The 10,571-nt window shown below is 53.4% G+C and overlaps 1 protein-coding gene across 2 annotated transcripts; it reads left to right on the top strand.

Annotated features, from left to right (window-relative positions):
* Window positions 1-368: 368 nt before the first annotated feature.
* Kptn (kaptin, actin binding protein) lies at window positions 369-10,111 on the top strand. Of its 2 annotated transcripts, none has more exons than XM_059253581.1 (12): window positions 369-661; window positions 1,161-1,243; window positions 1,353-1,437; window positions 1,512-1,566; window positions 3,897-3,972; window positions 4,072-4,145; window positions 4,725-4,834; window positions 4,909-4,986; window positions 5,695-5,770; window positions 6,820-6,955; window positions 7,042-7,212; window positions 9,734-10,111. In XM_059253581.1, exons 1-12 carry the CDS (start codon window positions 439-441, stop codon window positions 9,857-9,859), a joined length of 1,293 nt encoding a protein of 430 aa, XP_059109564.1. In that variant the 5' UTR covers window positions 369-438; the 3' UTR covers window positions 9,860-10,111. The 2 variants fall into 2 exon arrangements, with proteins under 2 accessions (XP_059109564.1, XP_059109565.1); XM_059253582.1 differs by lacking the exon at window positions 369-661 and adding an exon at window positions 688-732.
* Window positions 10,112-10,571: the final 460 nt, after the last annotated feature.

Here is a 10,571-nt window from a genome sequence, read left to right as displayed (position 1 = left end):
GGGGGGTGTCTCATGTAGACAGGCTGGCCTGGAAACTACCTATATACTCAAAGCAGGCCTCAAACTATGTAGCAGAGGATGGCCTTGAACTCCTGATCCACCTGCCTCCACTTAACAAGAGCTGGAATCACAGGCGTACACCATCACCCCCGGTGATGATCATGGTGATTCTTATTCTACTTTCCACACCGCTTACAAAAAGGCCAGGAGCTGTGGCCATCTCCCATGCCAACTCCTGGAAGACCCTTTCCTGAGCTCTGAAATGGGAAAGAACAGAGACCCAGAAAGGTAACATTGTCTGGGCCGCCCAGGAAGGAAGCCGGACGCCATCTTTGTAGAGGGCAACGACGGCAGCTTCCTGACGTCATCAGTGTGCGTGAGTGGATGTTCCAGGTTGGGGAGCCGCAGACCAGCTGGGAGTGACCGCGGAGGGCCGGGATGGGGGAGGCGGCCGTGGCGGCGGGACCCTGTCCACTCCGTGAGGACAGCTTCACACGGTTCTCGTCGCAGAGCAATGTGTACGGACTGGCAGGAGGAGCCGACGGGCGAGGGGAGTTGCTAGCCGCCACTCTTAAAGGCAAGGTGCTCGGCTTCCGCTACCAAGACCTCCGACAGAAAATCCGGCCTGTGGCCAAAGAGCTGCAATTCAACTACATCCCCGGTGCGTGGCGCTGTGGTGTCGGGGGCGGGACTGGAGTCTAAGACTGTCTGAGTTGGTCACTGTGATGCGAGGTTAGGGTTAAAACTGGTAATCAAGAGCCCGGCGGTGGTGGAGCACGCCTTTAATTCCAGCAATCGGGAGGCTGAGGCAGGCGGATCTCTTGAGTTCAAGGCCAGCCTGGTCTAGAGAGCTAGTTCCAGGATAGCCAGGGCTACACAGAGAAATCCTGTCTTGAAAAACAAAACAAACAAACGAACAAAAATACCCTAGTAATCATCATTAGGGTCCGATCCAGGAGTCGTCAGGGCCTGAAAGTAGTTAGGGTCCAGGATTCTGCGAACATAGAGGTTAAAAGCCTGGTGCTTGGTGGTCAGAGGTCATGGTAACGGTGGTTAGGACTCCCGTAGACCCGAGGGTTTTACTACAGTGGTAGGAAGTCAGTGTGATTCAGGGGTGGAGACCTGCCTGATGGGTGGTGAACTTTGAACTCTACTCGTAGTGGATGCTGAGATCGTCTCCATCGACACCTTCAACAAGTCACCCCCAAAGCGGGGCCTGGTTGTGGGCATCACGTTTATAAAGGTACCATAGCACCTGTCCGTACCCACCAACTCTGTCCCAAGTGCCCTGAATCTACTCCAAATGCCTCTCACCTCCTCTACCTTCCCTGAGGGCAGTTTCCACCCCCCAGGACTCAGGAGACAAGGGCAGTCCTTTTCTTAACATTTACTGTGACTATGAGCCTGGCTCAGAGTACAACCTGGATTCGATTGCAGGTGAGTGGAGCCTGGGGGGAGCGGGTGGACTGGGCTGGCCGGTGCTGCTGAGCTCAGCTTGTGTCTTTCTGCAGAGAGCTGCCTGAATTTGGAACTCCAGTTCACACCTTTCCAGTTGTGCCATGCAGAGTGAGTGACCTCGGGCACCCATGCTTTCCCACCTTCCTCTGAGGCTCTTGCCTTCTCTGGCAAACAGAAAGGCTTCAATAGACTAAGGTTTGGAAACAGGTGTTGTTAGGAGCCCAAGAAGTGATGGGAAGTGTAATTGGGAAGTGGGGTCTCACGGGAGGGTAGCAGACTGCAACCCATACACCTGCCATCACTAATCTGGTTCTGAGGGTGCTTTTCAGAGTGAATGCAGCCAAGGCTAGGGGGCCACCACATCGTCACCTCTCGGGCAGATCATTCCAGAGAGTTAATTGAGCACCTAAAACTCAACTCCAGAAGTTCTAGATCTCTACTTCCCAGACCTGGGGTCTTTCTTTACAGTCATAAGCCCTGAGGTCACCAGATTTAAAAGATGCAGTTGAGGGCTGGGGATACAGTTCAGGCAGTAGAGCACTTATTGTATAGCACACAGGAAGCTCTGGCTTCCATCCCCAGCACCATATAAACAGTTGCAGTGGTACATGCTTCTAATTCTAGCATTCAGGAGGTGGGGCAGGAGGATCAGGATTTTGTTCAAGGTCATCTTTGGCTGCATAATGAATTTAAAGCTAGCCTGAGTTATGTAGACCCTGTCTCAAAAAAAAAAAAAAAAAAAAGACTTTACCAAACCCAGCAGCTCTGGAGAGAGAGTCTGTAGAAGGACTTGTAAGGAGGTACAATATAAAGCATCTAAAATCTTTAGGTTCTAGAACCCCAAAGCATGTGGGTTCTACTCCAGGAATTCAGAAATCCACAGATAACAGGGATTGGCAACATTTTTTTTTTTTTGGCATTTTTTTTTCTGTCAAGACCCAGTTAAGTTAGTAAATGCTAAGTTTTGAGGGTCATTCAATTAGTATCACCACTACGCTGTTCTGCCACTGGAGCAAGCAAACGGCAGTTGACACTGTGGATGACTGGCTAGGGTTGTGCCAATAAAATTTTATTTACAGCCGGGCGGTGGTGGCGCACGCCTTTAATCCCAGCACTCGGGAGGCAGAGCCAGGCGGATCTCTGTGAGTTCGAGGCCAGCCTGGTCTACCAAGTGAGTTCCAGGAAAGGCACAAAACTACACAGAGAAACCCTGTCTCGAAAAACCAAAAAAAAAAGAAAAAAACCTTTATTTACAAAAAGCACTTAGTGAGTTGGATTTGGTCTATAGGTTCCTAGTAGCCAACCTCTCTGGTCTAGCAGGTAAGAGTTATAAAAATGAAGCTGGGGGGGGGGGGCGGTGCATGCATGTGCTTATGCAAGTATGTACTGGTGTACATGCATGTGTGTGCATACCTTACTGTGAATCAAAACCTCACTGTGTGGCCCAGGACAGCCTTGAACTTGAAATTCCCCTACCTTAGCCTTCCCAGTGCTGGGATTACAGGCAAGCATTACCCTGCCAGATTTGGAATTCAGAAGAGTCCAGATGTCAGGATTTGTGTGATTTGAGATAATCAGGGTGGAGATTTCTAAGAGTTCCGGTCTACCAGAGGAGACAAGAAATAGGGCTTCAGAATCCTGGGATCCCACAGGGAAGAGGTTCCAGTCCTGTGATTCTCTGTTGCTACTAGCTTGCTGGGTGTTTTGTTTTGTTTCGTTTTGACAGTCTGTGTAGCCCTGGCTGTCTTAGAACTCCCTCTGTAGACCAGGATGGCTTGAACTCACAGAGACCCACCTGCCTCTGTCTCTTGAGCCCTGAGAGAGATTATTTTATACTTAATTGTGTGCAAGAGGGTCCCACGGCACGTGGGTGGAGGTCAGAGAACAACCCTTGGGAGTTGGGGCTCCCCTTCCTCTTGTGGTCCTGGGGATCGAATCCAAGTCATCCTGAATTGCCTTTACCCACTGAGCCATCTCATCAGCCCTTGCTATGAAGTTTTCCAGGCTCATTCTAGAGGACCCTTCCTTATTCCTAGAGTGAAGATTCTAGCCATTGGGGGCTGTCAGTACAGGCCTCCCAGTACCTGCCCTTGGCTGCTCTGAGATTCTGAAGTTGTGGAACTCAAGGGTTGGTGTACAGAAGTCTGCAGAACACCAAGCCGTGCAACGGGCATCTGGGTCTCTGAATGTTAGGGTTCTTGCTGGCAAAGTTTTTTGTTTTTGTTTTGTTTTACAAACACACATTTCAGGCTGAGTGTGGGAGGTACAGGTAGGAGGATCAGGAGTTCAAGGGCAGCTGTGGCTACCTAGTGAGTTCAACACCAGCCTGGGGTACATGAAACCCTATCTCAAAATAAATTGACAGTGGCATTTCTAAATCCCTGGAAGAAGTCAACCCCACTCAAGTCCTAGCACATTCTAGATTTCTCTGCTTTCAGAGTCCAGGTTGGGGACCAGCTGGAGACCGTCTTTCTCCTGAGTGGGAATGATCCAGCCATTCATCTCTACAAGGAGGTGAGGTGGGCAGGCTGGGCAGAGTCTGGCTGGGACCCCCACTGCAATGATGGCCTGTGTGTAGGAGGCTCTTGACTGGGGTGGGTCTCGTTCCCCCAGGACGAGGAACTACATCAGTTTGAGGAGCAGCCCGTGGAAGACCTCTTCCCAGAGCTCACGAACCTGACCAGTAGGTAGGAGGGGACCCCACCCACCCACCATGCACCCAAAGAAGGGACCAGGGCCCTGACTGCAGAGAAGCCGGATGGAGCGGGCCGCCCTCTAGTACAATACATAGTTGGGACGATGTTAGAGAAAGCAGGAAGCATGTTGGGGTGTTGCTCAGTTAGTAGAACACTTGTCTAGCATGCTCGAAGCTCTAGGTTCCATAATCCAGACCACCACAAAATCCAGGCAGGATAGCGCACACCTGTAACCCCAGCACTCAGGCGGTGGAGACAGGAGGGTCAGGAGTTCAAATTCATCCTTGACTGTATCATGAGATCCTGTCTAAAAAAAAAAAAAGCAACTAGGTAGCATGTTCTTGGGTTGCAACAGGATCTCAAGAAAATTACTCATGGGTGGATGTCCCCAGAGCAAGCAGAATGCGGCTCAGTGAGCATGTGTGGTAGGGACTGGCCCCCTAGAGAATCAGGCTGCAGAGTCCTGATGCTTCAGGATGGGGCTAGGTGCTCCTGGGAAGCAGAGATGGGGCTGGGGCTCTGGGATATCTACCTGTCTGTCCGCCCATCCATCATCCTTCCTTCCACCAGTGTCCTCTGGCTTGATGTCCACAACCTGCCTGGCTCATCCCGGCGCCTCTCAGCTCTAGGCTGCCAGAGTGGTTATGTGCGTGTGGCTCACGTAGACCAGAAGAATCGAGGTAAGGGTCAGGCCTGGGGCGGGGACAAGTCCAGGGATGGGGACAGGTCCCTGAGTCCCCTGCTCTCCACACAGAGATCTTGCAGACGTGGACAGTCCTGCAGGATGGGCCCATCTCCCGAGTGATCGTGTTCAGCCTGTCAAGCCCCGATGGTGAGCTCTTTGCTCCAGGCGTGGAGTCTGGAGAGTGCACTCTGGAGAGTGCACTCTGCAGGCTCAGCTTCCCCCACCCTAAGAATCCTCATGCTCCTCCTGGCAACCCCTCTAGCCCGCAAGCTGTGCCACAGATTGGACTCCCATCATTTCTTTGAGCATCCAGCCTCATTCTCCCCACTGTGGTCTAGCCTTGGACTTTTTCTCTACTTTGTGGTCTAACCTTCATTCCTCATATCGTCTTACACTGACTCCCCTGACCCCAGCCTTCTCGCTCCCTTTGGACTGACAACTGTTCTGTCAGCCATGGTCCCACCCCATTCCCAGGTGCTAGTTTCTTCCTGTTCCTTGACCCTGGTCTGTTCTTTACTGACATTTACCTTGACCTGCCCTTTGCCTTCTAAACGGGGGCTCCTCCCTCCCCCCATCCTCACACTGTGGTCTAACCTTAGACTCCAACTCCAATCTAACCTTTGTCTCTCCCGTTGTGTTCTAACTTTAGACTTTTTTTTTTCTTTTTTAAATATTCATCTAACACCTGTCTAATGTCTGGCCACAGGCATTTCATAGTCCAGCCTCTAACCCTCCCTGTGAGGCACCATCTTGGGTCTTTGCCCTGAGGTCTAGCCTTCATTCCTCACTGCAGGAGGGAAGGGGATGAGGAAGAGCCTGTCCCCATAGGCCCTCCAACTCTTACCTCCTCCATAGCAACCGAGGACAGCCCACAGCAGGAAGGATACAGTCTGCTTGTCGCCAGCATGTTGGAGCCTGCAGTGGTGTACTGGTGAGGACTCCTGGGGCTTCTGGGTGCAGCTCAGCCTCGTGCCTATGTGGTGTGGTCTCACATGGTCAACCCTTTGGGGTGGGTAGGGTCAGGAGAGGTGCTGTGATCAGGGCGGAGGTGGCAGTGCTCACATCTGGATCTTGTAGAGAGTTTGTTAAGGGTGGCTATGTCTTCCCACCCGTAAAGATACCAGTACCCCTGGCATGGGTGGACCAGGGGTGCCAGCAGACACTCAGTTGGGAAGGCCTAGACATGCAGTGCTTGGCAATTTCTGTGGTGTCAATATTTCCACCATCTTGGATTTTTAAGCCCCCCCCCCCAAATTGTGACATTGTAATGCTAAAATAAGACAGTCAGCTCTGGTGTGTTGAGGGTGGGGTGAGATAGTGTCTCACGAAGTCAAGGCTGCCCTCCAACTACGTAGCTAAGGATGACTTTGAATTCTCAATCCTCCTGCCTCTGCCACCTGCGTACTGGGATTACAGGCGTGTACCACTACACCCAGTTTATGTGGTGCTGGATTAAACCCAGGGCTTCATTCATGGGTTTACCAGCTAAACTCCATCCCCAGCCCGCCCACCCCCACCTCTCCCACTCCACCTTCCTCCTCCCTCAAGTATGAGCATATGCATGTGCACACACCTCCCATCATCAGCTCCTGTGAGCCAGTTCCATCCAGTTCTGGCACACTCTGGGTTGGGGGTGAAAATGTCGAAGCAAGTGCAGAGTTCTCCGTGCCCCGTAAGGCACCGAGCGCTTTAGTGAGGGACCAGGGCACCTGTGTCTCCAAGAACCACCTGTGGGTGTGTGCACCTGGGAGCACAGTGGGCATCCAGGACTGGGGTCTGCAGGACGGACGGGAGGCCATCCCCTGGAGTGACAGGTCGGCCCTGTGTGGGGACTTCAAAGTTATACACATTGAAACTAAGGTGCACAGCCCCAGGGAAGTGGGTCTGGACCTCAGGGGAAGCCGGTCGGGCATCACCTACAGTCTGGAACCAAGGGCAGCAGGGCCCTGCCATCTGACCTTGGCTCACCCCCATGTGTAGGGACCTTCTGAAGCGGGGGCTGGAGGACCAACTTCTCCTGCCCAGCAGTGACCAGTTTGACAGCGTCCTCTGTGGCCTGGTCACTGATGTGGACCTAGATGGACAGCCAGAAGTCCTGGTGGCCACCTACGGACAGGTGGGTCTTGAGATGAGCCTGTCACTCATCTGTGTTCCTGCAGTGACCATCCTCAGCCTGCGTGACCTTGACACCTCTGCCCACAGGAGCTGCTCTGCTACAAGTACCACGGGCTGCCTGAGGCCAGCAGAGGCTTCCGCCTGCTGTGGCGTAGGACCTTCGCCAGCCCCGTGCTGGCCATGGCCCATGTGGACCTGACTGGGGATGGGCTGCGAGAACTGGCTGTGGTGTCTCTGAAAGGGGTGCACATCCTCCAGGTACCAGCCTTTACTTGTTTATTTGTAGGAGAAAAGCTCTACCACTGAGCCACACCTCAGCCCCTCACTGGGGGATTCTAGGCAGGGGCTCTACCACTGAGCCACACCTCAGCTCCTCACTGGGGGATTCTAGGCAGGGGCTCTACCACTGAGCCACACCCCCAGCCCCTCACTGGGGGATTCTAGGCAGGGGCTCTACCACTGAGCCACACCCCCAGCCCCTCACTGGGAGATTCTAGGCAGGGGCTCTACCACTGAGCCACACCCCAGCCCCTCACTGGGAGATTCTAGGCAAGGGCTCTACCACTGAACCACACCCCCAACCCCTCACTGGGGGATTCTAGGCAGGGGCTCTACCACTGAGCCACACCCCCAGCCCCTCACTGGGGGATTCTAGGCAGGGGCTCTACCACTGAGACACACCCCAACCCCTCACTGGGAGATTCTCAGCAGATATTCTTGTTGAGCTAACCCCCAGCTCTTGGTTTTTTGAGACAGGCTTTCACTCTAGCCCAGAAGGCCTTGAGTTTGCAATCCTCCTGCCTCAGTCTCTGTAGTTGGGACTACAGGCCGTGCCGTCTGGCTATGCTATGTGCTCTATTCTTTACTCTCACCTGAGGCCCGTAGTCCCCTGGCGTTTCTTCCAAATCCTGTTGGTCAGTCATTCCCAAGGGCTAACCTCCGATCTGCCCGTCATTGGGCTGGTCTTGATCTCCTTCAGTTTACCAGGTGTCTCTGTTTGGATACAGCCTACCCTTCCCCACCACAGCCTGCTTTCCCCCCTCTTCCCTTGGTAATGTAGTCTAGTCCCCAGCTCACTGGTCAGTTTCTGACTTCTCCATCACTCTTGAGTGCCTGAGTGTGTGTGTGTGTGTGTGTGTGTGTGTGTGTGTGTGTGCGTGTGTGCGTATGAAGGCCACGAAGAATTTCAGGTGTGTGTGTATGTGTGTGTGTGTGTGTGTGTGTGTGTGCATGTGAAGGCCAGGGAGGATTTCAGGGGTGTGTGTGTGTGTGTGTGCATGTGAAGGCCAGGGAGGATTTCAGGGGTGTGTGTGTGTGTGTGTGTGTGTGTGTGTGTGTGTGTGCGTGTGAAGGCCACGAAGGATTTCAGGGGTGTGTATGTGTGTGTGCGTGTGTGTGTGTGTGTGTGTGTGTGCATGTGAAGGCCACGGAGAATTTCAGGGGTGTGTGTATGTGTGTGTGTGTGTGTGTGTGTGTGTGTGCGTATGAAGGCCATGGAGGATTTCAGAGGGGTGTGTGTGTGTGTGTGTGTGTGTGTGCGTGTGTGAAGGCCAGGGAGGATTTCAGATATGTGTGTGTGTGTGTGTGTGTGTGCGTGTGAAGGCCACGAAGGATTTCAGGCGTGTGTATGTGTGTGTGTGTGTGTGTGTGTGTGCGTATAAAGGCCATGGAGGATTTCAGAGGGGTGTGTGTGTGTGTGCGTGTGAAGGCCAGGGAGGATTTCAGATATGTGTGTGTGTGTGTGTGTGTGCGTGTGAAGGCCACGAAGGATTTCAGGGGTGTGTATGTGTGTGTGCATGTGTGTGTGTGTGTGTGCGTATGAAGGCCATGGAGGATTTCAGAGGGGTGTGTGTGTGTGTGTGTGTGTGTGTGTGTGCGTGTGAAGGCCAGGGAGGATTTCAGGTGTGTGTGTGTGTGTGTGTGTGTGTGTGTGTGTGTGTGTGCATGTGAAGGCCAGGGAGGATTTCAGGGGTGTGTGTGTGTGTGTGTGTGTGTGTGTGTGCATGTGAAGGCCAGGGAGGATTTCAGGGGTGTGTGTGTGTGTGTGCGTGTGTGTGTGCGCGCGCGTGTGAAGTCCAGGGGAGATTTCAGGGTTCCTGCTCTCCTCTGTCTTACTCTCTTGAGGTGGAGTCTCTTACTAGACCTTGAGCTAGGCTGGCAGCTCACAAACACCAGGGGAGTTTCTCTGAGGTCTAACCTCAAGTCCTGCTTCCCATTTCTACGTGGTCCTTGCTCTGTTGATCTCACCTTTGTCCTTTCCACTGTGGTCTAACCTCAGCTTCTCTCTAAATAGTTGAACCTGAGATATCCCTTAATGTCATTTGTCATTTTGCCCCGTCTGCCGCTCCCGCTGATTACTTTCGTATTCCTTCCTTCCCTCTCTCTCTCTCCACTTATTTGTTTATGTGTCTGGTACTTGGTATCAAACCCACTGTGTCCTCCCAGCTTGTGGGTCTGGGAGATTGAGTCATACTGCGTAGCCAAGGCTGTCCCAGAATTCACAGTCCTGCTTTGGCGACGCTCACACCCTGCCAAGCGCGTCTCCTGATTTCCACTCTCAGTTCTTTGCATTTAGGTCTCAGCTTTGCCTCTCCCACAGCAAACTGACCCAAGCCCCTGCCCCCGAGTCCGGCCCCCACTTCCACCTGGGAGACCCGTTCTCACCCTACACCCCGTGGTCTGCTCTCTGCCCTGCTGTGGCTGAGCCCCTGGCCTCCCGGTGTGGTCTGACGTGCGCCCCTCTACTGTCCCCACTTACCCTCCTTTTCTGTCCCCACAGCACAGCCTGAACCAGGCCTCTGAGCTGGTCTTGACCAGGCTTCGTCATCAAGTGGAGCAGAGGAAACATCAGCAGGGCCTTAGGGACAGAGTGGGTCCCAGGCCTGAGGAGCCCGCAGCCTCCTGAGCGCCCCACCCCTCACCCCCGCTTCTCAGGCCTGGGCATTTCATGTCTGTCGTTGATGTGGGGGAAGCATCTCAGAAAAGGAGTGCTCCCCTCAGACTCCCCAGAGGGGGACGCTGGGAGTCCCCGACCCACCCTGGTGTGCTGTGTAGCCCGAGCTGATCGCCCCTTCCTGAGCCATTTGAAGAGGGGTGTTCTTAGCAACCCCCTGCAGTCCCATCAGGTGTTGGTCCCCTCAAGACTATTTATACATGCAGAGCAACAAAGCTGTCCTAGCTGTCTTCATTTCCTTTGCCTGGCAAGCATCTATTGAGCACTACTGTATGCCAAGTTCTCCTGAATTCACTCCCAAAGAACTGAAGAGGGAACTCCACAGCCAGAGTCCAGGAGTGGACCCAGAGGAAAGAGGAAGTCACGATGAAGGGGGTGGGGTCTCGGTCGGTTTGCATTTGTGAGAGCTCTGGGGCCTTTCTCTGCACTGGTGAACGAAACTCAGGAAGTACAGTGTCAGACAAATGCCACTGAGGCCACCCGGAGCCAGACAGAGGCTTCTGGGTTCATTGTCTCCACCGAGGATGAATAGGGAACCACAGATGCAGCATCAGCAGTGACGGGGAAATGAGGACTCTGACCAGGAGGGAGACCCATGGAGACTGAGGGGATCTTTGGGGATTTGGGTTGCTTTTTAGCATCTCCAGTTAAGCAGTGAGGGGTC

This window comes from Peromyscus eremicus, chromosome 1, assembly GCF_949786415.1.
Source record: "Peromyscus eremicus chromosome 1, PerEre_H2_v1, whole genome shotgun sequence".
Taxonomy (NCBI): domain Eukaryota; kingdom Metazoa; phylum Chordata; class Mammalia; order Rodentia; family Cricetidae; genus Peromyscus; species Peromyscus eremicus.
This window is presented reverse-complemented; position numbering and strand designations above follow the sequence as displayed.